Raw genomic sequence first — 25,866 nt, 5'->3', positions numbered from 1 at the left:
GCAACACTTCCACTAGAGGGCAGCGCAAAGTATCTTCTCAAAAACCGCTGTTGAAATTTCTTCCTTGTGTCCTATGGTCGACTCGATTGAACTTTTGGCTATATTGCTCCCCTAGTGGTTGCTGGTGGTAGTGCTCTGTTCTGTCTTTGCTAAAAATACAGATCACTACGAACAGAAGGTTCCGTGTGTTTCTATTCATGTAAAGTATCTAACGTTAAATGAGAAGGAGATCACAAAAGTAACCACACAACCTATTTATCCTTCAATCATCCATTTATAGTTTTAAAAGACCAGTTTCAGGTCAAAGAGTGAAATAAGAAAAGGTGCTGGGTCTGTTTCATTCCAGCTGACTCACAAAACGATGCTCTCTAAAAACCATAAATCCACAGCGTCACGATCGTCTCAAAGTCAAAGTTGATACCGTCATATTTCAGCTTTCTACCAGAAGAAGATTGTAATTTGTAAAATGTCGTTATTTTGTGTTATCATCATCCTCATGTAATCTGCTGCTGCTGCTGAGGCAGAACAATCACACACAGAAACATGCATTTGCAAAAAGAAATTGTTTTTTAAGAGCGAGGGGACGAATGTTGATTTTCCCTTCGACACATTTGAAATCATACGTTTGGGATTGAAAAGAGGTTTTTAAGGTCGTGAAGCTCATTCAGCGGGAACCTCAAATACAAGTGACGCAGGGAGAAAAAACAAATTACACTTCTTCTTCCCCCGTGTAGACACGAGTGTTACGAGACTCCCAGCGCTCGACTTTATTTCACGTCTAAACAAGAAGCCGAGCGTGAAGCCGTAACAGCCCCGACTCGGCTGCAGCTGATTCTCCCGCCGGCTAATGAGGTTCACTGAAAGGCAGCAGTCGAGTCTGCACGGTTCAAACTCATCTGCTGTTATTTGTAAAACCACAGAATAGCTGTTCGCCGGCCGAGTCTTCGCCGACCTGCTAATGGGACCTCGTTATTCTTGCAGCGAGAATAAATCAGAAAAAGTTTTTTTTGGCGATTCACCGGCTGGATGCAGATTTCTGAAATGAGGCGTCTGCAGTTTGAATATTCAGTCCGTGCATGAGTCAGGCAGATATTCTGTGATTGTTGAGTGAGTCAATAAAAGAGAGAGACACACACACACATACACACAAACACACACCTTTCCCTCCACATCAGGCAGTTTGATTTAACTGAGGGTTTATGGAGCTCACATTAAATAAAACGCGGTCATGAAAACACAGCTGTGTGGGAACAGGCTCCGGTCGTTTAAAGGTCACCTGAATGGGATCTCTGGAAAGTGTTCGGACCCAATTCTCTGAGGTTTGAGTTTCATGTATGAAGAACGCAGCAGGAGAGAGTTCGGGTCGGACGTTCGGAGCAGCAGGAGGAAGGACAGGATGAAAACATTCCACTGCAGAGATCACCGGCAGCCGCTCTTATTGTGAAAAGCTCTGGAAGGGATCATGGTTTATGGGACATGTTGTTTCTAATCTCTTCACCTCTTTTTCTGCTCCTGATGAAATGCTTTATGGTTCCGATGCATCTGTTTATGAGGATTTTCTAAAACGTCAAATGAAGAGAAATCATTAAAGACCCCTGAACCTGAGTGGTTGTGTCACTGGTTTAAATGGTCTCAGCCCAATTCCCAGTGACATTTACAACCCAAACAGGATCAGTGTAACATTCAGGTGCGTTTGAACGGTTCGGTGTTCAGTGAGTTTTTCAAAGGGGCGAGAAGGAGATTATTGAAATGAAAAAAATAAATGAATTCTTTAATTTGAATCGCCGCTATGATCTCTTGTCATTACGGCCTCGTCCGATTGGATTCCTAATGAAAGCCCCGGCTGTGACTGGCAGACGCCACTTGGTCCCTTCTCCCCTGCCTGGTTCACCCGTGGTGAGAACACTTCTGGTATTTAGTTGATCATTTTCATCGGTGTGGGCACGAGCAGCGACCCCAATATCACCGCCGCCACTCATCATTAGCGCCTCTACCAGCAACGCAGGCAGCGGCGGCTCTCGCGGGGAATTTAACCATTTGCATAGAAAAATTGCTTTTCCTCCACGCCACGAGAAAGTGGTGTTTTGCATAATTAGAAATGATGTGCGTCTGCCGGGCCAGACTGACGTGTGCACGTGGGAGGGGGAGGAGGAGAGGATGGGAGTCGGTGGACATGACAGACGAGCACAGCTGAAAATACTGGAGATTAGAAGAAGGAGTGTAGATGCAGGTTTTTACAGTTTTAATAAAATTTAACAATAAATGACTATAACAGGTATTGCACCACAATGTGTGTTTGGATACTTTCAGTGTGTTTTCTCATTTTTGCACATTTAGTACGTATGTGTGTGTCCTGTTTGAATATGCATGTTTTCCCTTTGAGTTTGTGTAAAGTGACAAATAGTTTAAAATAAAACCTTTAACTCATAAAATGTTAAAATGTAAAGACATGAACACTGTTGAAAACATTTCCAGAAAATCTTGTTCTAAACGTCATCAACACGCATCTGAATACACAGTCTACTTATCTGTGTTAAAAACAATCTACATCCTGAGTTCTACAGGAACCAGGCTCCAGTCTGATGAAAGGAACAGCAGGGATGTCAGTGTGTGATTGGAAAAGACTGATTCAAAGCCTCAACCTGTCTTTCACTCTCAAATCACATCTTCTTCGAGGCTGGCGAGAACCTCCACTCATCGACCTGCAGCTCCGATCTGCTGTGGGCTCCTCAGCTCCCAGTGTCACCGCCGAGCGGAGCTTTCCATCGAGGCCATTTCGCAGCCAACTGGCTCCACTGTCTGTCTCGCTCCGGTGGCCTCGCGGTGGAGAGGAGCAGAGGAACGAAGAAGAAGAGGAGGAGGAGGAGGAGGAAGAGGACTCAACGTGATAACAGAGCCGGAGATAAGACAGCCACAGGGAACACACACATCCAGCAGCGGCACGTTCACACAGACGTGTTCAGGAGCTATTTGAACCACAGATCTGGAACACACACACACACAGACACACACACACCACCCAGCACCTTGCACAAACTTCATTCCCACAAGTGATCACTGTACTCGCCACTGTTGCAATCATGCACACAAACTTGTTTCCTTCTTGTGTGTCTCTATGACTTTATCACACACACACACACACACAAACACACACACATAGCAGCAGACTTGAGTTATTTTCCCAGATAAGAGCTGCAACAGAGCAGAGAGAGAGAGAGAGAGAGAGAGAGAGAGAGAGAATGTCTGGCAGCCTTTTAGAGGACAGACACTTGTCGTCAGAGGTTTTTGATGTTGTCTTTTCTATTTGTTAAGAAATAAATAATCTTTTGTTGAGGTTGTGGTGCATGACAATAACGTTTCAGACTAATTAAAGAATGATAACAAATCACCTTCTGTGCATCGTTAGCATTCCACGCTGCGCTAATGTCGTTTCTTAATGTGAAGTCATTATCAATCAATCAAATTTGATTTGTGAAAAACATATTCACAAATCAAACTTTGTCTCACAGATCTTAACAAGGCGGATCATCCTCTGTTCTTAATCCTCAGCAAGAGGAAAACTACAGATTCTTAATTCACAACATGTCTCCAAGTGTGCGTGAGCCACGACATTCAGAAATGCATAAAGAAGAAAACTAATGCAGAATCTCGACAGGGACCTCGATGCCACCACTTTAGAGGAAGCATCATCAGTTTCCTCGTCCCTGGAGGTTTCAACTCCTCCGACTCTGGGAGCTTCTCTGCAGCGTTCAGGTCATCACACACTGTTCAGCTGTTTGACCTGTTTGACCTCTTTGACCTCTGCGTCAGGTGAAGTGTGTCTCCACAGCACAGGTGTCCCCGTCAACGTCTTGAAAAGTGTAACCACGCTCCAGACGGCTTTCGCCTCCACGTTGCATCATCTGAGGTAACAGCTGTAAATCTGGGGGGGGGGGGCAGCAGAGACTTTGATCAGGGGGCTCTTTGATGCAGAACCACTCAGCGTCTCCTTCTCAGTTCATCTCTTTCTTTTCTGTGCAGGTGCAACATGGAGCTGATCAAGAATCTGTGAGAGGAAGGAACGTCCAGGAGGATGAAGAGGTTTGACTTGTTCAGGTCACTGAGTGGGTGGAGATGCCTTCAGGGGTTACAGTGAAATGGAGCTACACTGGAGGCAGTGAAGTCATGTGATGTCATTCTCTAGCTTCATAGTGACGTCATGATGACATCACTCCTACAATATGATCACAGTGTGTAAACTTTTAATCTGTTTCTATATTCCTAGGATTCAGAAATACCTGGTGTTGAACTACATGATGTAGTTTTCTGATCTCTTCATGTCGTCACTTATCACATGATGGGGAATCATTTTACAATAAAAGCTTCAGATTGTGTCTCTGATATTTGCCAAGATATCTTAGAAGTTGTGTTTTTCGAGCCATATTTTTCTGGACCTTTGAGCAATCAGCTCCAGAAGTCAATCGTCTGTAGATAAACTCCTGAGGAATATTCCCACAAAGTTCAATGAAGATCCATGCATGTGTTGTTGAGTTACATTGTACAAGCACACACATCCACGCACACAGACACACACAGACGCACACACAGACCCACAGAGGGCAGAAACCCGTACATAATAATAATGCTACCACAGAAAATGGTGAAATAAAACCTCATTTCTCAGTTTCTGGTTTTCTAGTTCAGGTTGCTCTTTTCCAACTGAGTGAACGCTGTGGTCATGTGACTCACCCTGGGACCCTGGAGTCACCGCAGTGTTTTAATGGATAATGGACCAGATACCTTTCTACAGGACACTTCATGTAACTTTAATAGTTACACCCCTGACCTTCCCTAACTTCTTCTGGGCACTTTTAGTCGTCTGGATAAAACACAGGAGCCGGAGCAGAGAGAAGACTCAAGCTCCAGAAAGTCCAGCGGGTCATTTCCAGTGAGGTCAGAGGAGTCGTGTCCTCCTCACTCCATCATGTCCTCTGTCTGGTTCCTCTTCACTCTCATGGTTTCAGGTTGATTTGGTTCCTGATGTTCAATTCGTACCTTTTTTCCTCAAATAGGCCAAACATCAAATCATTTAAAAGGTGAAGACGTGTTTTTGTATTAATGCTGCAAAAACTATTGATATTAATCCTGTCCCAATCGATCCTGGAATCAAAGAGCTGGTTTGGCAGCAGCGTAATTAATGATGGTGGCATTAGAGCAAAATCTAAATTAGTGACAGAATGATGGAGACAGATTCACTGAGACAGCTGAATGATGGAGTGATGGAGGGACGGAGAGATGGAGGGATGGAGGGATGGAGAGATGGAGGGATGGAGAGACGGAGAGTTGGAGTGATGGAGGGACGGAGTGATGGAGGGATGGAGAGACGCAGAGATGGAGGGATGGAGAGATGGAGGGATGGAGGGATGGAGAGATGGAGGGATGGAGAGATGGAGGGATGGAGAGATGGAGGGATGGAGGGATGGAGTGATGGAGGGATGGAGAGATGGAGAGATGGAGGGATGGAGGGATGGAGAGATAGAGAGATGGAGGGATGGAGGGATGGAGAGATGGAGAGATGGAGGGATGGAGGGATGGAGAGAGACGACCATCCATCCATAATGCATCGCATGTCTCCTAGCAACACCCGGGAGCCTAGCAACTGGATCTTAGCAACAGCAACAAACCACCGCCTCCTCGCCCGCCGACCAATCAGGGAGCAGGCCTTCCTGATTCGGCACAGCCAATCAGGAAGAGCGGGGCCGGTTAAGTGATTGGAGCCAGTGTGTTTCGTTGCACAGCTGATTAGACACAAACACACACACACAGGAAACAGATGCATTTACAAACACGACACACACAGAGACGCACAGTGAGTAGAAGTTAGAAACACACACACAGACACACACAGACACACACAGACACACACATTCCTGGATCCTCTGTCGATGTTTAGTTTTTCTTAATTGCTCAACATATGATTTCTTCCTCAGGTTCGTGTCCAGCCGGACGCACAGTTAGAGTTTAAAGTGTCATGCTCTTATTTTGTATTATTTTAGATCTTTAAATATTCCCACTCTCTGTGCTTGCGGCTCTTTTACCTCAGACAAGCAGCTGAATATTTCTGAATAACCTTTTTAATCTCTCATAGTTTAGATGATGAGGTGGGCAGCTCCCCTGTGGCCGGCTCACCGGAGCTCTGCGTGGTTTTTAAATGGCTTCCCTCCTATCTGCTCTCTCCCTGTTCTCCTGGAGGCTAAAGCTAATATCACCCCTCCACACCGAGGAGCCTCCGCACCCCCGCAGGGCAAAGACAGACAGGAGGGGGGGGGGAAAGGCTCCATATTTAACTTTAAATGAGCTGTAATGGCGTCCGGCAGGCACACGGCAGCTTTTCAATTCACGAGGCCGAAGGTGTGAGTTTTATCTGGAGATTCATTCCCTGGGCTTAAATAGAGGAATGAAAAGTGAGGCTCAAGTCACCTGCCTTTGTAAGAGCGCGGCTCATTCTTCATTCTGCACCGGGCAATCTTCAAACCCACAGACGAGGAAGAGGAGGGGGAGGAGGAAGAGTCAGTCGAGGTGCCCCCCCCCATTGCCAGGAGTGTTTGTGAAGTGATTGCTTGAGTGAGTGGTCTCTAGGTTCCTCTTGGATTGATTGCTGTCCGGCTGAGATTGAACACAAACACAAACAACAGTCCATAATAAGCAGTTCATCTTGATCATAATCTCTGTCACTGAACGTTTGTACAGTTCACGCACTTTGTGAAGATAAATGTGTGAATCTGGATCGTTCACACGTAATGATTGGACCAATCAGGGGCTTCTGTCGTCGACTTGCACAAAACCCGGCGGTTGTTTGTGGTTTGAAACATTTTCTTTTCATCGGCTCGATAAATCAATTAATACTGTTTATCAGCGCAGAGGCAGATATCGATATTCAAGAATGAAACATTTCCGATGCTGATAAATCAGAGGACACATTTGTTCCTGGAAGGATTGGGATGAAATTTGATGGAAGAAAGTGAGATTAACATCTTCTTCGATCTATCTAAAAGAATAATTAGATTTTAACTTCATATAATCATTCAACTTTAAAACACAAAAATATATATCATTATCAACAAACTGGTCAATAATGAACAGAATTATTTCTAGCAACCGATTTAAGATTCCTATACACAAGCTCCTATATGCACGTCTAGACTATATAGAAAAAAATTTGTGTTGCTGCACTATATGTTTGCCTCTGTGTGTGTGTGTGTGTGTGTGTGTGTGTGTGTGTGTGTATGTGTGTGTGTGTGTGTGAGTGTGTGAGTGTGTGTGTGGGCAGATGCTATTAAAACGTGCGACAAGCAGAAAGAGCGCCCCACTCCCAGATGAAGATCAGACGACACTTATTTAAATAAGTAATTAAAGGGAACTCGCTGTTGACATGACATGCAATCATCCAGGATCACATTTGGACTTTTGGAAATTTAATATTTAAACCTTTTCTCTCACCGAGGTGGTTTTGAATCTGAATTGCAAATCGGGTCACCGGCGGACGCCGCGGAGCTTCAAGGGACCGTGTGAAGCCGGGATGTGATTTTTTTGGAGGGAGGTGAAACAAATGGCCGGGTAATGAAAGCCTGTCTGGAGCACTTCTATAGAAACAACCAGTCGCCCCCTGCTGGTCATTACAGAGAAGGCAGGTTTCAGGCACTCAGGCACTCTCTCACATTAACAGTTCATGCTGAAATAAATAAAACATCCATAGCTTCTATAAATTCCCACTTTAGAATATATATACATAAATATTTATGTTAATATACGTGGTTGTGTTTGAAGCGATTTGTTGTAATCATCTTCACTTTGTGGCCCTGGAGACTCATTTTATTTAACCGTCCTTAAACTCAACTCAGATATATCACAGATGTTCCCAGTCCACGTAGTCTCGTCTGGTTTGTCTATCGACTCTAGTCTTTTTCACCCCCGAACCCCCCCCCCCCCCCCCCCCCCGACCCATCACTAACATCAGGCCTGTTAGTGATAATCACCAAATCTTCCCGTCTTTCTTCTTTCTCCCCCCCTCACTTATTTCTCTCTCCCTCCTCTCTTATCTCTTGTCTGCCGTCTTCCTTCTCTCCTTCACCGTCTCTCTTTGCCTTTCTCTCCCTTCTCCCATCTGCTCTGTCCTTAATTTCCCCTTTTCACTCCCACTCTCTCTGCTGCCTTTATCCAGTTCACTTCCTGTTCAGGTTCCTTTATCGGCCTGAATGATGAGCAGCTCTGTGAAATCACTTGAATAAAACCAAAACAGAATCTCTGCCACGTAACAATGAGAGTCTCTGCATCCGTCTCTCTGCCTTTTGTCAAACCTCCACATATTTTGCCAGTTTCCGAACTCATTCTCTTTCGCTTGTTCTCTCTCTCTCTCTCTCTCTCTCTCTCTCTCTCTCTCTCTCTCTCTCTCTCTCTCTCACACACACACACACACACTCACACATTTTTGTTTCAGTGAGGACCAGGGGCAGATCCAGGAGTGTAATATTTCACAACTTTTCACCTGAGATCCAGATTCAAAACCGAGGTGCATCAGTCTTTTAAACTCTCTCCTCAACCCCAGGGCCTAAATCTAGTCCAGGGTCTACTTTGAATTTTACCCTCTAACCCTGACCCTTACCAAATACTCATTTTTGTTTTGTTTCACACAGGACACTCCCCCGGCCTCTCACCTAAACATTCACATATATGAACCATGTCGTTCCTGTATGATAACAGACATAAGAACCCTATGATTCCAGGTGTTTTAGATTTCAGCGCCTGGATCCTACAACAATATCACGGCTGCTGTGACAAAGCTTCATGTTTCAACTTTTCAAACTATTTTTCTCTCCTCTTCCTCTTCCTCTTCCTCGCTTCATCTCTTCACCTCCACTGCGACAGAATCCATCACCAACTTTCTCCTTCTCCCTCCTCCTCTAAATTTAAATCTCCCTGATTCTCTCTCCTCGTCTCTATCTCCTCCATCTCCCCCCCCTCTCTCTCCCCTTCTTCCAACTTATTTAATTTGGTATCACATTAAGGCTTCGGATGTGAAAGTTAATTACGTAGCATTTTGAATTATGAATTGTGAAACTGTGTAGTAACACATTGCTTCATTTCTCACATCGCAGACTGAAGCCGCGATGAGATTTTTCACGGCTGCTTTTCAGGTATCACAGACGTTTTAAAGCCCACATGACAGATGAGAGGCTTTACCCCAAAATACAATATTATACAAAATTAATAACGTGTCGAAAATTACTTTCTGAGAGTCCTGACAGTATTCCTCACTTAGCATTAAGCAATACTGTATAATGTATAATGTATAATAAAGGCAACGGTACGGCCCTCTCTTTATTTTCACACGCCTATTAAGTTAATATACAATAACAATATAAAACTGATAATGTTTTTAACTGAAAGATTTGGTAAGGTGTTGTTAGTCAGACACGATACGGAAACAAACGTCTCATAAAACTAATAATTTGTTTGACACCATTGACTGTATAATCCAAAAGAGAAGCCACATTATTTAGATCGCCCCCTGGTGGCTGTGCACAGAAGATGTCATAAGCCCTGCCTGCTCCATGTTCGCAAAAGGGACATGGATCCAAAAAGTTAAAATACACGTTAACTTTTCTTTCTACAGGTGATTTCCCTCATTTGAGTCAGTTCTCATCTGAGACCATGTCTGATGCTTGTTCATCTTCAGGATACGTTTGGTTTCAATCGGCTCTTTGATGATGTAATAAAGAAAGTTCTTTATATACAGTTGATATATTCACATATATACATATATATATTAAAGGGGGGGGGGGTCCATCTGATTCATTTGTTGTCATTAAGTTGAACCAATTGAATGTTGCTTGAACTAAGATAATAATTTAATGTTAAATGACAACATAGAGCATGTTGAGCTCAATTTGTAGATTTTATAAAGACTTGCGTAGCTTAAATGTGAGTACGGATTTGTGGTGAGATCAGACTCCCACATTTACACTCAACTTACTGTTCCTGACCCCCCCCCCCCCCCCATCCCCGCTTCCACTTCCCCCCGCTCGCCCCCATCTCCAGTCATTTACATTTATATTGAATTAGAAGCCGTGGTGGAGAGCGAGTGGAGGCAGCCGAGACTGATCATAATGGGAGATTACGGGCCGACTGCACCGCCATTATGTTGTGTAATTACAAAGAGAGAGAGAGAGAGAGAGAGAGAGAGAAAGAGAGAGGATGGATGGGGCCCCTCGATGCCCAGATGTCAGGATCTATTTCATTTAGGGGAATAATGTGTCTCTGTTTTTCGACGCCACCTTTTTTTCCACATGTAAATAGTATGAAACGCTGGACCAGTTTGTTATGGGTCACGATTTATGGCATTAAGGAGAATGTGAGGGAGCTCACCACTGCATCTTCATCCCGCCTCCATCTGATGCTGTACAAATATATGTACACACACACACACACACACACACACACACAAACACATATAAAGTATATATAACTTTACCATTTGTTTATGGTATATAAAACAACCAATTTACCATATTAATCACCGACTCGTCCTCTTGAACGCCTGCACTGAAGAGTGATCGTGGAGAATCCAGGTTCAGCCAATCAGCTGCAATCCTGAATGCACCGTGTGCCTTTTATTCTCACGATTTTATTCAGCTATTTCGAAAGTATTCTATTTTGAACATAGAATTGTGACCACAGCAGGTCGTGTTTTAAGTGTTCAACAATGTGCTTGAGAACGAGATGGATATCTCTGGGGGAGAATGTGATTTAAGTGTTTAAAATGTTTTTAATTTTAAACTTTGCTGCATCATTTAGAACCAGGTGGAGAAGAGACAGGACACTTGCTTGAAACTTAATTTATTTCTGGATTCGATGCTGAATCTTTTGTAATCTTTTTGTCTAATAAACATAAGAAGCTGTTGCTCAGATTAAAGTTCAGGACGAAGTAAAAAAAAAAAAAATTATTTGTCCTTTAATGGTTTTCATCCTGATATCATTAAAGTACAATAAAGTCAACATGAGATAAGCTCTTGAATGAATTATTATTTGATATTTCATTAACCCTCCTGTGGGTGGAGGTCAGAGGTCAGGGTCATAAGCTGTAGTTTTACGTGGTTGAACATCTTCTAATAATGATTTTCGGTTCCCTGCAGTTTAAGCTGTAATAAAAACACCCATTTAAACTTTGTGTTGGATGAGGGGAATAACAACAGTCATTAAGCCTGAGCTGTGAGGAGCGTCATTATCATTAACAAGTCATACAATCCTCATTCCGTGAGACGCTGATAATCTAAGACCAGTAAATATTCCAGTGAATATTCCAATGAATATTCCAGTGTCACTTTGGAGGTGAGGCGCCACTGAGCCATTATTTGATTGGACGATGGCGCCATCTACTGTTTGGTTCGTCATACTTGTATTTTCAAGGCCATTTATTGTGACAGATATTTAAAAATATAAAACATAAATATCCCGATAATAGGCTCATTTGGTTGTGAGCTGTGTTTGATTGTGTTGCAACTTACTTGTACTTATAACATATTGATGTGTGATATTAACATAACATATTCTTATCCAGATTCTTTTGTATATAATGTTGTGTAACACAGACAACACACTTCTTTCTTTCTATATTTTAATCAGAATTCTCAAGGTTTGAATAAATTCAAAAGTATTTCTTAATCTGGTAGAGTAGGCGTGATCATAGACTTCAATAAAACATGTTATTTTATACAGAACGTAAATATGAGTAAATTTTCCACAAATTAAGACATAAAAGCAGAATAGTATCAGACATGTTTTTATATGTACAAATACTTGAAACATTGACAAACTTTAACATTTTGTTCCAAACTGTTGTACATACTGTTATTTTGTTGATGTGTTCGGTTACACGCAGCATCTATTGACTTGTGTCTGTTTTCTTCCTGTTAATAAAGTTTGTCTTGTTAGTTTTCCTCTAGTTGAGCGTTAAGAACAGAGGATGTTCCACCTTCTATGACACTTATTGTGATTTGTGAATATCAGATCAAATTTGATTATCAAAGACAGATACATTTGAAAAGCATGTAAAGTCAGTGCAGTGACCACATAACAACACAAGAATTAGTGACACAGCAGAGGACACGTTCAAATTAAACCATATAAAACCACAAGAGGCGCTGTTGAGTTGAAGCTTTTATTTTGAAGTCTTCTCCGACACGCACACACACACAGGAAGTAAACATTGATGACGTAGATACCACTTCCTGTTTGCTTCCTGGTTGCTTCTTGTTTCCAGTACTCCCACTTTCTCTTCGTTGTGTGTTTGTTCTGTGATTCTCCGGTGAACCACGGGAGTCCGGCCGCGGTCATGAGCGCCGTCATTCCCCGGATCGAGCAACTCTCCGCCCGGGTGGTCCGGGTGCTGGGCTGCAACCCGGGACCGATGACTCTGCAGGGGACCAACACCTACCTGGTCGGCACCGGGCAAAGGTGACAGCGGGCTCACATGAGGGTCACGTAACATGACATGAGGGTTACATAACATATATTATATATATATATATACATATATATATATGAGGGGAAAGGACCACACAACAAACTCCACTCTGAACTTTATATATTGTATTTTTCTTTCTTGCAGCTTTAATTATCTGCAGAAATATAAAATAATCCTAGTAATGTTTTCACGAGTTTATAATAATCTAAAATCTGTTATGTCTCTACCCTAGAATAGTTCCTTTATATTTAAATACTTTATATTTAAATACTTTATATTTACCTCAGGAGCGGTTCCTCGCTTATGACTTATTGATCCGGTAAGCATGAATCTGTGAATATCTTTCCAGATATTGAACAGGGTTGAACAGTTGATAATTGAATGGGATTTGTGCGTATGAACGTGGATGAATCAATCGCTTAGAACAGGTCTCGTCAATTTTTAATGAGGAAATCAAGGCAGAATTAAGAAAGACTAAACATTTTTAAATAGAAATAGACGGACGGAAAAGTAAAAAGAGAATAAAATTATACAATTTTGATTCCAGACGCGTGCTGATCGACACGGGAGAATGTGACCGGCCTGAATACATCAGCAGTCTGAAACATGCTTTGACCCAGTTCAACACCAGCATCCAGGAGATCATCATCACTCACTGGCATCACGACCACACGGGAGGCGTGGAGGACATCTGCAGGGACATCGCCGGTGAGGGCCGCAGCACGTGTGTTTGTGTGTGTGTGTGTGGGGGTGGGGGGGGGGGGGTGGGGGGGGCAGATTCAATGACCCCGAGGGCCTTTTAACCATGTTTCAAGATGGTTACTTTTCATCTCTGATCGCCATCTCTCTGGTTTCCCTCCGGCAGGTTCTGATGTGAGAGTCAGTAAACTGCCTCGCACCGGGCAGGTCGGAGAGTCGGCTGGAGAGAAGAGCTACACCTTCCTCAAGGACGGAGACCTCGTCCAGACAGAGGGGGCTACGCTCAAGTCAGTTCACTTTATATGTGTTGAATATATAGACGGCATTTCGATCATAACAAATAAAGACAAAAAGGCCAAACGTATATACATGATACACACACAGACTGCTATTTGACCATGGAGCCATGTTTCATATCTGTATTTCCCAGAGTGCTGTTCACCCCGGGTCACAGCGATGACCACATGGCCCTGCTGCTGGAGGAGGAGCAGGCGCTCTTCTCTGGGGACTGCATCCTGGGCGAGGGCACGGCTGTGTTCGAGGACCTGTACGACTACATGAGATCCCTGGAGGTCTTGCTGGACTCTCAGGCCGACCTCATCTACCCCGGTGAGTGAGCTCGTGCTGGTGCGTGTGGAACACTGTCCTGTGTCGTGAGAGGCTTCCTGAGTGTGTTCACAAACACACACAGAGTCAGCACATCTGAATGGTACCTACAACTCTCAGACACATCAGTATCTGCGTTGATGTTTGCTCGTATGAAAACCTTTATTTTACAGAATTAACACTGCAGGTAAGATGTGAATTTATGTTTATATTTAAAGTTATTAGATTTTTCGTTCTAAATCAAGTTCCACCTTATATATTTTACTTGTATTCTCCTTTTTTGGGAGGAGGTGTGTTGGAAGTAACTGCCTTGCTCAAGGGCACTTCTCTGGGCGAGCGGAGTTCTGAAAAGTTTATTTTTCTACTCTTCTGATTTCTAACTTTTTACAATCAATCTTTATTGTTCCCTGTTCTCTATGTTTTAAATAAATCAACATCAGTCTGAGGCTTGTTCATTAAAAAGTGTTTGGGTGGTTGGGCAAAAACCGCTGCTGTTTTTCTGCGCAGGTCACGGCCCCGTGGTTCAGGACGCCGGCTTGAAGATCAGACACTACATCAGCCACCGGCAGCAAAGAGAGCAGCAGATCCTGGCGGCCATTCAGGACGGAGCAGGAAAACCCTTCTCCTCCATGGAGCTCGTGAAGATCGTGTATAAAGTGAAAAGATTTCCTTTGAACCTAATACCTTGGTTCCTGCTGTAGAGTAGATCTATGGAAGCACCCTGAAAGGACAAACCCCTGCCACCAATCCCACAAGTCTCTCTTCTTTGTTTACAGAGGGGATAACAGCCGTGCTCTGGTTTTCTCTTGATTCACAGTAAGAATGCATCTAACAGCTTTTCACTGCTTCTCCTCCAGGACACCCCTGAACACCTGCACAGGGCAGCTAATATCAACTTGGTCCATCACTTAAAGAAACTGGAGAAAGAAGGACAGATTTGCTTGAGTAAGTAACTCTCTTACTGTGAAAAACTGAAGAATTCATTCTGCATCAGTTTAATTGGTTTATACAGATGCTCAAGTCAAACTAAAGCCACTTCGACCTGAGAACAGCAGCTTGATTAAAATCAGTTTCATGGTTCCATGATGTGGAATAGGGAGAATGTTTCCTCAAGCAAGTGAAGCTGAACTGTAGATCAGTTAAAAAAGACTTAGAGGTTAATAAAACAAACAGTTTATCTTCAATATTCAGCAGGAAACTTAAAAAATATGGATTTGTTACAGCATCAGTCAGAGCTCCACTCATTGATAGACTGATTAAATCACCTTGTGTGGCTGCAGAGGGCACTGTTGCTCAGTGGAAGTCACATAGTGTCACTTTAACCAAATCAGAAAGTCTCAGATCGTTTGGGTTCTATGTGTGAATATGAAAGTATGTCCATGTTCTGGAATGTAAATCAAAAGCTGCACTCACTCACTGCTAGCTACATTTCCTTATTATTGTTTTGTTCTTGTTTTTTTTTACAGCTGATGAGTCCTCAGAGAACATCAAATGGAAGAGTAACCTGTGATGTTCACAGAGACAATAAAGAAACAGACTCTAGAGCGTTTTTCAGACATGTCCTGCACAGACGCTGCTCAGATATATTCCAATCTCCCACTAGAGGGCAGCATCTGCTAAGTCATTTTACTGGGTGATAACTTGAGGAGTAACATTTTAAGCTTTGCATTTTTGTTCCTGCAAAATTAACCAAGAATGTTTAAAAGATAAAATTCTAATGTGAATAAAGTTGAATGTGAATGTGTGTTGGTGAACTTAAAGCAAAGAATCCTCATCATTGTGCTGCTGGTTATTGTTCTGACCACAAATGAGGATGATTGTGTGTTTGTGATAATTAAGAGATCATTCTGAAGCAGATAGTGATATATATCTATATTCTGATAACTAATAATACAAATTACTAATGTAAATAAATATATTTGTTGTGAACCTTTGACCTCAGGCCAGCCCCTCAGTCTGTTTTCCTGTTGACTCACAGAATGGATGTGGTCGTTTTTGGGGACTTTTCTACACAAAGTGCTAATTTCTTACCAACTTGACTGAAAGCAGCGTCATCAATTTGAACATTGTAAACAACAGACCTGTGAACCAAGCCAGAGTTCCACAGTAACACAGTAATGATTCCCACAGAGACCAGTTCCATCAGTGTTGTACACAGTGCACGTGTGAAGAAGCACCAGAAGAAGAAGAAGATAAATATTAACAGCCCAAGACAAAAACAATAAACAAACACAAAACAATATGGAAAATAAGAGAGACACAATGTGACAAGGAGGCGAGACAACTACACTTAGGTCGTAAACAAGGTGTTCAAGTTAAATTAATACATATAGAGATATTTCACATGAAGACGAACTCATAACAGTAATATGAGGGTAAAAATAAAAAAAACACGACAACACATGAAAGCTAGTCTAAACATGGGTTTTAAAAAGTGATTCAAAAGTAGTCACAAAAAAGGTTAGCATATATTATGTTAAGATATTATAAAAATAAGGAAGAGTAAGTATTATATGAGAATGTTTTGTTATAAGGATAAGAGCTTATATTATAAGAGAATGTTATTTACTAGGTTGAAGTATTATAAGAGTGTTATTTTAAGAGCATTATAAGAGTATGTTATGATATAAGAATATAAGTAATAGTAATATTATAAGAGTACATATACATGTTTTTATATATATATGTATAGTGGAGGAGGAGGGGTACAGTCAGAGATAAGCAGCAGGACCGTGGAGTCTCTGGCTCAGTGGGGCCAGAGGAACCAGAGGAACATGGCGGCTCCGGCCCTGGAAGCCTCCGACGCCGCTTCGTCCCGCTGGTGACCCGAGTCACGCACCGGACAACACCGACACCCGCTCCCCGCACAGCCCGCACATGGCTCCTCAACTCCCGGGTAAGTTTCCCGTCGGTCCCGTCACTTCCAGCCATTTAAACATGACACCTTTCTCCGTGTGCCGGGACTTTACGGTGCGTTTCCCCCCCTCAATGGCGCCGCGACTTCCCCGTGACGACTCGTAACCGCTCGTGTTTACCCGCACGGGTGAGAGAGGCAGGTTAACCCGGGATATAACGCAAGTGTGTTTATCCAGCAGGTGGTTTCCCACTGTGTGTTTGACCCGCGTCAGTGAAGCGTCGCCCCGCAGACTGACAGCCAGCGGCGCCGGGGCTTCGTTGGTCGCTCCCCGGAAAAACACGCTCCTCTCGGCCGGTACCGGCCGCCGCCTGCCCCCCCTTCTTTAATTCATAATGTTTTTACCATCCCACTGGGACCGAGCTGTTTAACTTCCTGGTCAGGAAACACAGCTGCGGGTTTTATCTGCGTGAATCTGCGGGAGCACCGCTTCCGGTCGTCAGGTGTCAAAACAAACTTCCAGGTAACACGTTCAAATCCTCGGGGGATTTTTTTTTTTGACACGTGTTTGTGTTGATTTGTAGTTTGATTTGAAGTTTGACGTTTTCAAGTGTTAACTTCCTCAAGTGAGTCGAGCCTGCCCGGCCATTTCCTCTTTGGGTTTTTCAAAATAAAACCTCACTTTTCAGCAGTTTAGTGAGTTGTTCGCTGACTCCACTCGGAGACTGCGTGTGAAGACAGATCGCGTCACAACACCGCAACGTGACTGTGCTAATTTGAAGAAAGGCATCAACAGGTGGATCCTCCCCCGCCCAGCCTATCCAAGTAAACGCCAAGAGACGAACCGATTTTTAAAAGACGTAATCATCATGGTAAACAACGAGACGTGATGCTAACGGTACACACGTTAAAACAACAAAAGGGTCATTGGCGTGTCCAGCTTGAGCTCTGTTGCTAGGGCGGGATAATAGGGGCGGGACCTGGCTCACTAAGGAGTCGGTCTACGTCACCCAGGTAGGCGGTGTCATTCGAAGGATGCCCCGCCCTGAATTGAGACACATCCAGTTATTCCCATTGGTGATACTTGGCTGTCCGATTATGAAGGGTTCCTCAAATGCAGTCGACAAATGTGTGTTTCCATCCTTGAGAAACAATATCTCCAATGGGTGTGACCGGCCCGGCCCAGGCTAATCCCAGAATTCACCCAGGGCTAAGCGACAAACGGCGCTGGCAAAGTGGGCGTGGACTTTAAAAATGGAGGACATGATGGATCTCCAAAGGTAAAGACAAGGCGTCTCGAGCGCAACTTCCCTGCTTTTATTTTGAAGTGCAAGTCGTCCAGTGTCCAGTCTGCTTCCTGTTTACTCTTGTTTATCAGTCCTGGGCATCGAGGTGAAGAGACACGTTTATCTTTGTAATTTTTTATTTCTTTAGTAAAGTCGTATTGATGCGTTATTAAAGAAACAACAGTGAAACTGATACTGGACAAAACTCAGAAATGTTTAAGAGGATTAATACGGTAATACGGTATGGTAACATATGGTATGTTACCATAGCGAGCCTGTACATTTGCCTACGTGACAGGTGCCAGCGGACTCCTCTGGATATGTTATCTTTTGAGGGCTGTACTTTTTTTTGGCCCTTTCCAGCTTATTTGCTCTCCGCTGCACCCCGAGGTGAACTTTGAAAAGCATTGCGACATGTGCAGCAGGTTGCCAGGTTCCTGTGTGCATCCCCCATCTCAGTCAGCTGATTCCTCTAGCGTTTGTTTTCTTAAATAGTTGAGAGGGTCCAGAGAAGTGGAACAAAAATGGCTCATGCTTGTTTTCTATATTCAAGGATCAACCTGGATCTGTTTCTATTTTGGTTTTGTTACTGCTTTATTATGATTTGGTCAACTCGGCTTTAATGTAGCGGGGTAGTAATTTGTCGACTTAAATAAATGTCAGAACGCTTCAATGCATTTCAGCGCCAAAAGTACCTTAAAGTGCTGCAGCAAGAGTGCAGAAATGTACTTAAGACCAAGATCTTAACATGAGATTGGCAGCTTGCCCAGAGTGGGATCCTTAGTCGCTTGAATTCACTAAACCACGTGAGGGCTCAGATAAAGTCCTGACCAATGGCAGCAGCAGGAGCAGCAGGGGAAGGAGGAAGGGCAGAGGCTTGACTGTGCACTTCTCTGCAGCCGGTTTTCCACCAGGTCTTATCCTCTGCAAGCAAATCCACGCTAGAGAAACAGTGGTATGCTCATTGTAAACCAGGGCTGGGGAACCTTTTCTAAATACATTCTTCTAACATCCTGCGAGGGCTGTACTAAATTATTTAAGGGAAAATCCCTCTAGCCTCTCTGATGCAGTTGCTGCTTATCTTTTACAATGCACCGGATGTCAGATGCCACTGATGAAGATGATGATGATGATAATTTAGGGCTGTCACTTTAAAAAACAATCCAGTTTGAATGAATTATCAAACCTTCCTCTTTGGCCCATACCTCAGCGTTCTTCCAAAGTACTTAGTGAAAGTTCTTTTGAAAATAAAGAGCCATCATTCCACATCAATTTCCTTTTCTTGACAGTTGCCATGATGCTTGGACTAATGTCGTTTCTATTGACTCTCGGTATGCAGTCAGACAAGTACACCCTTGCCAGCTGATATGAGTGTGAACATGTAGTGTAGTAATGAGGTAGGACAGCATTGTCCTTGTCGAGCGTTCGAGAGAAACGAAACAAACCCGCTGGAGATTTCTCCAGAAACATGTTTCAAGTATTCAGAGTCCACTGCACACCGTTTGACATTTAGTTTCTACTCAGATGTTTTTTATTACGTGTGAGTGTGTGAGAACGCTGCTCTACTCAACTGTGTTTGTTTATGTGTGTCTGGCTTCTCACTACCTTATCTCACACACACACACACACACACACACATACACACATACACACAGAGACACACACAGCCACCTGGCTTTCTGTCACGCAGCAGAGACAGTCTTCTTCCAGGTCTGATCCTCCTGAGACCAAGTGCTCTCATTAACCAGCGCCACACACACACACACTCTCTCTGAAAACCTGCTGCATTTCCACACCCCACAATTACTGTAATAATTCTAGAAGGTCGATTGAAATGAAACTATTGAATATATGTGTATATAATATATAATACTCTATGTACATGCACAATCTCTACACTGCTCGTAGCATTTCCAATTTCAGGCTCTGGTGTATACAGGTGACCAATTAAAGGAAAAACCTGAATGAATTGAGTTCAGACACAGATGTTTCCACAGAGATGATCTGCGCGAAACAATAAACAACAACTAACGTCCCATCATGCCCTGTGGCCGGTAGATACAAATGCTGAGCAGGAGGAAACCACTGCTCATGCTCAGCTGGTAACTGTTTTTAGATCAGAGAGTTATTTGAAGTCTGCATTGAGATTCATGGGAAATCTCAGAAATCTCACTTGATTGAGTTTCAGACTCTCTCTGTCTTTCTGTCCCAACAGGAAGGACTTTTTAAAGCATTTGATTATCATCTCTTATACGTATCAGTCTTATCATGCTGCAAAAATAAACAAGCAAACACGTGCACATTCAGCCGGACCTTCCTGTGAGCAAACCTCAGTGAAAGCTGTGCAGGGTCGAAGCACCAGACCCGCGAGCCAAGTGCAGCAGGTTGCATAACAAGCGCTAATTTGGTTAGCTGGAGCTGAAGGTGGCTGTAATTCTCCTGCTCTGTGACAGCACAGCTGAGTGAGAGGGAGGAAAAGTCCATGGGCCTCCAGCCGGATAATACAAGCTAATAGCATAACAGGCTTTTGCAGAACAAACGTAGGCCGTGGCCTGAGCTATAGCTGTGGTGTTCACCGATTTCTTTTTTTTTTTTTTGGAGGAGGGTGACGTTGTTGCTAGGAAAACAGCGAGGAGGTTAAACCAGTCCAAGAAGAACTGAGGTGGTAATTGAGGCAAAAATGGTGAGATTGTGTTAAATTGAATAGTGTGGTTAAACTGCATGTTTAACACTTCCCCTGATTTCCACTTTCGCACATTCCGAAACTGTGTTTGATTTCACCATCCGCTTTGACATTTGTTGCATCAGAAAATAAGGCTTTGCGGCTGACACAACTTGGCTTGTTGTGTTTTTATTCTCCATCACACATCTGTGGCTGCAGGCCGCGTGCTGTGAGGAGGTTGAAATAATAAAAGCGTGGAGGACTCTAATTGTCGTTAGAAAGATTTAGAGTCGAGGCAAGAGACGTAGAAATCTACAACCTGAGTATGAACATGATTCTCGTGGTTATTGTTACATTATTATTATTATTATTATTATTATTATTATTATATGTGATATTGGGGAGAAAAAGATGTCTGATTCCAATATATTGGCGGAAATTTCCTCTCGTTCAGCCTTTATGGGTCAGTCTGCTGTCAATCAAACCTCGACACTGACATGACCACGGAAGGATACCGTGGGCCGTCCCGTTGTTGAGAATTGTCGTCTCCCAGTATTAAACACAACTACACAACTTTCAAGTGAGCAAACTGACCCCAGTCACTGCCTCAGAGCCTGAGCCTGTGTGCAGGGACATTTGTACTTGCATGTGTGCTTGTGCAATTCACAAAGCAGTTGGGTAGAGATTAGCTGTCCATCCCTCCCACAGACAGACACACACACACACACACACACACACACACATGCTGACACATGCACTCATTTGCAGCTCTCAGCGGTGGCAGGTGCATGTTCAAGTGGTTGTATGGTTTTGAGTTGGCTGTGTCCAACTGGCTGGGAGGGTGTCTTTCTCACACACACACTAACACACACACACTAACACTAACACACGCACACACACACACACACACCAGAGGAAAGAGCAAGCAGATGTGTGGGCTTCTGTCCAAAAAACTTAGTTCTTCTTTTTAATACTTTTCTTTTGGTGTTGTCAGTAATCCTTTCCACACACACACACACACACATTTGTACAGCTGTCTAGTGAGGACACTCATTGGCATAGTGCATTCCATAACACCTAACCTTAACCCCCCAAACTATGAATCTAACCCTAACTTAATTCTAGCCCTAAAACAAAGGGTGTCACAAAGTGGGGACTGGCCAAATTGTCCTCAATCTTAGGTTGCAGTCTCAAAATGGTCCCCACAAAGATATATGTATAAGAGCACACACTTCCTGTTTTTACCCTAATATGTGGAGGTGTTGCTTTGGAATCCCGGTCTCCTAGAAATTACGTTATGAACATGTAATGGGTCGATGCAGTTGCCACCGGATTATGTTGGCTAGTTACGTGTTTGGTAAATGGTTTATATATTTATTAAAAGACAATGAGTAGATGTCAGGTCTGGATCTAGTTCCCCGAAGTGTTCCAGCAGGTTTCCCTTAAAACTTTCATACTAAATTTAATGGAAAATTGCATGGAATGTGGTTCGCTGGAAAACATGTGATATTTCCTGAAAAGATGAGTTTTCTCTAAGTTACATAAGTTAAAGTGGGACGGCGCTCAGCTAGCGGGTAGTGCCTCTTTGTGTTTTTGCTCAAGGGCACTGCAACATGAGATGTGATCTGGTGTTCTGACTTTTCAGTGGAGAAAATAAAAGTTAAAGATCTTTTTTAAATGCTTTTTAAAGTAGGTTTCCCTGTCAGCTCAGCTGTTCAAATAAATTTTGTTTCGTAAAATCGGATGTTTGCGAGCCGTGGGGTGAGAACTGGATGAACCCGGACCGGCACCACACCGGCCCGGGTCAAACCTCACGGTGTGAAGGAGGCTTCAAAACACTCTGACTCGTCCCCTCAGGCAGGGTCAGTGTCTGGGAAAAGCAGCAGGTCTTCTTGTTATTGTGGGCGAGAGTGAGACGTCCAGCAAGACTAGTGGGTTAGGTTTGAGGTGAAAGTCACACAAATTGTTTTACACTCTAAAACTCAACAGTGCATTTATTAAACACACACACTCCCATACATCCGATCCTGGGTGTGTCCCCCGAGCTGTCCGTGATGACAGAGGGATTCCTGTGGCGCAGCGTGGTGACGCGGCTCCCTCCATTGGGCCTCAGCTGTGGAAACTGAATATTAGTCAGTTTCAATACGACCTGTGAATACAAAAAATCTATTCAGCCTGGACAGGACATTTAGTTGAGCAGTCCTGGGAAGTGTAAAGACAATAAGCGGGGTTACATCACCAAGTGACCCAAGCGTTTGCTTTCATAGTAAACATTTGTAACAGAGAGACTCCATCGCAAACGTGGGATGCAGAATTTGAAAGATCGCTCATGTATGATGACGTCAGATTGAAAATGCGATATTTAATTTAATGGGAAGTTTATGTTGGTGAAATAACATTAGATGAACCTTTTTATAGTGGAATTCTAATTTGACACAGTGGGATAAACAAGCAGTAGTTTACGGGGAAATGTCCACAAGATACCGATTTTTATTTGGATCATCTTCAAATTTATTCAAATACCATGACATGTTTTTTGTGAAATCAACAAAAAATTTGGAAACGTCCTATCTGACAATTTTGAAGAAAGTGGAAAAATTATCCTGGAACCGCCCTCTGATCCAAATCTGCACCAAAATGTTATAGATTCTTTCCTGGACCATTTTACATTCGTCCACCAAGTTTGGTTGATTTCCGCCTTGTAGTTTTTTTGTAATCCTGCTAACTAACAAACAAACAGATGCCGATCCACAGCTGGGCCCCACCCACAGGTTGACATGATTGGTTACTTAGGTTTGTGACATCACAAACTCTGGTTGTTTGTGAATCTTTCATTTATTTTGAATCGAAACTCAAAACGGAAACATGTTAATATGTTTAGAAGTTTGATTTTTTTCCACCTCACATTTCAATCATTGTTCTTTTTTGCAGACGGTGCAGATTGATGTCAAAATGTAACACTTTGTGGATATTTACCCAGGATGCTTTGCATATGAGGTAAGTGAGCTCATTAAATTATGCCAAATCATTTTCTTATTGTTCTGGTTTTGTTTACCTTTTTTCCTTTACACCTAAAATATATTGAATGACTAAATGCCGGTGTTCTCCATCGGGTCACTTAATTTACAGAATTAATTTGGTAATTTCAGCAATGAGGATTATTAAAAATATGTTGATGATGATATAAATATGAATGCAAGCATTTCAATTAGTTTGAAATACTCACATTAAACTCAAATTGGATGCACACATCGTGAATCTGTAAAACCGGAGAGATGCTGTCACTCTAAAGGAAAAAAACAGTCAGAATTAGAAAATGATGAGTCAGGTTATGAGAGCAGTCGAAGCAGAAGGTTCCAGGTTCAAAACAAAGGTTGAGAAATACTTAATAAAGTGAAGCATCAAACCTAGTTCACTGCAACAGGGACGTCCTGACATAACAACATGGGAAGTGAAAGCAGAGAAAGGTGTGTGTCTGTGTACGTGAGTGTGTGTGCGTGCGTGTGTGTGTCTGTGTGGCCTGTAAAACACATCTGCTTCCACCAGCACTTAGAGCTTTTGTCATTTTTAAAATGACCTCTCGCTCTCTCTCTCTTTCTCTCTCTCTCCCGCTCTCGCTCTCCGTTGTGTTTACTGCCATCTCACTTGGAGTGAGGCTGATTATCAAAGCAGCGACGAGGCTTATTATGTAAAAACTGAATGCACAGTAACAGTCTTTGTCTTTCTCTGTCCCTTGTTGGCTTTACTGATTCTGACAGGCATCCATTTGCTTTAATTTTGAAAGTTTGCGGACAGGGGGAGAGCCTTAAAAAGGTGGTTTCTTATGAAATATAAATATATATTTTTGTATTCTTTTAAATGTAGCATTGACAAAATTGACAAAGTAAATGGGGACTCAAACTGCTCCTGCTAACGTGGTAGTGTGTTTGTCGTCACTCATAGATATAAAGATGGACGACGCCTCTACTTACTCCAAGAAATGAATCCAAAATATCCAGGATACTAACTCCGCCCTCTTGTATGCCAGAGCCAGAGTCTGCGCACCAGAGAATTGGGGGTGGAGCCTAAGTAGTGAGGTCCAGCAGATATATGGGCTCGACCAATCGTGACATGATTTTCATATCATGAGTGAAAGTGTAGAAGTTCACTATCAGCGGCTTTGGCAGGTTAAAACTAAAACATCAGTGTGATGAGAAAGACCTTAAATAATAATCTTTGAGAAAATGTTATTTGATATGTACTCTGACTTTTCTTGCTCGGCCCATGTCCCGTTTGCTAACATGGAGGGCTGCTTAATGTTTTTATACTTTCATACAAATACAGTACAATCATCTCTATATGTGTAAAAAAAATGTTATTGAATAATAATCAGCTCTGCACACAACGTGTAGTGTCAGTTGAAAATACAAGATCAACAGGTCATGTAAATCATTGTGACTGTAGCTGTGAGACATGGAGGGTTTTTTCTGCCCATCGGCTAACAAGAGGGAGGAGTGTGTGTGTGTTTGTGTTGTGGGAGGAGACATGGAGGAGCAAGTGTGTGTGTGTGAGTGTGAGTGTACATGATGGGGGAGGGGACAGAGAGAGAGAGAGAGAGGGAGGGAGAGAGAGGATTTGTGGCATGTAGTTTGTCAGCTGTCATTAGGCACAGATGACACACACTCGCACACACACACACACACACTCACTGAGCTATCCGGCAGAGGAACGAGGGGAAATACAGAACGAGTGTGTATTTATGGTGTGTGTGTGTGCGTGTGTTGTGAATCAGTTGTGTTGACTGTGTACATGGAGTGAAGACCAGTGTGTCCGCCCGGCCGGCATGGGAGGACTGGCCGGCTCTGGACTTGTTATGGACTGGTTTAAGCGAAGCAGAGGTAAGTGCCTGTCGGTGTCCTCTCGTCTCTCCTGAGTCACAGATGTAAAGACTTGTTCTCTCATGTGTAGACACTTCATCAACATTGATATTTAAAATGTTTTTAAATGTCCCAGAGCAGCTGCTGGATTAAATCATATCTCTCTCAACTAAAACAAAATGCAGTTCTGTTTTAAGCTTGGTTCTTCAAACCTTAACAAACATTAGTTGTTAGTTATTGTGTCGATTTGTCTGTTAATCAATGAGAAGTGTTAACATTAATTAGGATTGTGATAATTACTTTTATTTGATTTCTAAATCACTTGTTTTTCTGCTTTGTAGTTCAGTCTACTGTTGGAATGAACAAACATATTATTGAGTATATCTGATCATAATGGCAGC

At 42.9% G+C, this 25,866-nt stretch overlaps 2 protein-coding genes and 1 long non-coding RNA gene across 7 annotated transcripts in view; 2 read left to right on the top strand and 1 right to left on the bottom strand.

The window, feature by feature from the left end:
* The first annotated feature begins 12,257 nt into the window (after nt 1-12,257).
* On the top strand, nt 12,258-15,741 carry lactb2 (lactamase, beta 2). 2 transcript variants are annotated; one of them, XM_062404172.1, is made up of 7 exons: nt 12,258-12,492; nt 13,050-13,210; nt 13,368-13,488; nt 13,632-13,810; nt 14,315-14,456; nt 14,665-14,752; nt 15,274-15,741. In XM_062404172.1, the coding sequence occupies exons 1-6, from the start codon at nt 12,371-12,373 to the stop codon at nt 14,717-14,719; spliced, it is 780 nt and encodes a 259-aa protein (XP_062260156.1). In that variant the 5' UTR covers nt 12,258-12,370; the 3' UTR covers nt 14,720-14,752; nt 15,274-15,741. The 2 variants fall into 2 exon arrangements, with proteins under 2 accessions (XP_062260156.1, XP_062260155.1); XM_062404171.1 differs by having other exon boundaries at nt 12,259-12,492; nt 14,315-14,463.
* Nucleotides 15,742-16,549: 808 nt separating this feature from the next.
* The window catches only part of LOC133968235 (nuclear receptor coactivator 2-like), a 37,226-nt gene continuing 27,909 nt past the window's right edge, over nt 16,550-25,866 (top strand). For 3 of the 4 annotated variants that reach the window (XM_062404162.1, XM_062404163.1, XM_062404160.1), the window contains exon 1: nt 25,239-25,486. The gene's annotated coding sequence lies outside the window, so the exon portion shown is untranslated. Of the gene's footprint in view, nt 16,704-23,540; nt 23,607-25,238; nt 25,487-25,866 lie in introns of those variants that run through there. The other variant, XM_062404161.1, reaches the window with a different exon arrangement.
* Nucleotides 22,589-25,866, bottom strand: part of LOC133968238 (uncharacterized) — a 4,997-nt gene continuing 1,719 nt past the window's right edge. The window contains exons 2-3 of the long non-coding RNA XR_009924100.1: nt 23,836-23,895; nt 22,589-22,758 (exon numbers count right to left, since the gene is read on the bottom strand). This is a non-coding gene — a long non-coding RNA (uncharacterized LOC133968238). The remainder of the gene's footprint in view (nt 22,759-23,835; nt 23,896-25,866) is intronic.

Source organism: Platichthys flesus, chromosome 14, assembly GCF_949316205.1.
Source record: "Platichthys flesus chromosome 14, fPlaFle2.1, whole genome shotgun sequence".
Lineage (NCBI taxonomy): Eukaryota > Metazoa > Chordata > Actinopteri > Pleuronectiformes > Pleuronectidae > Platichthys > Platichthys flesus.
Note: the sequence above shows the minus strand (reverse complement) of the source record. Positions and strands in the feature narration are given on the sequence as shown.

Bases quoted from the DNA above. Each gene is read 5' to 3' on its own strand.
- lactb2 (XM_062404171.1), top strand. From the start codon at position 12,371: ATGAGCGCCGTCATTCCCCGGATCGAGCAACTCTCCGCCCGGGTGGTC. The intron at 12,493-13,049 runs GTGACAGCGGGC...TTTTGATTCCAG, and splicing joins CTGGTCGGCACCGGGCAAAG to ACGCGTGCTGATCGACACGG. The intron at 13,489-13,631 runs GTCAGTTCACTT...TGTATTTCCCAG, and splicing joins ACAGAGGGGGCTACGCTCAA to AGTGCTGTTCACCCCGGGTC.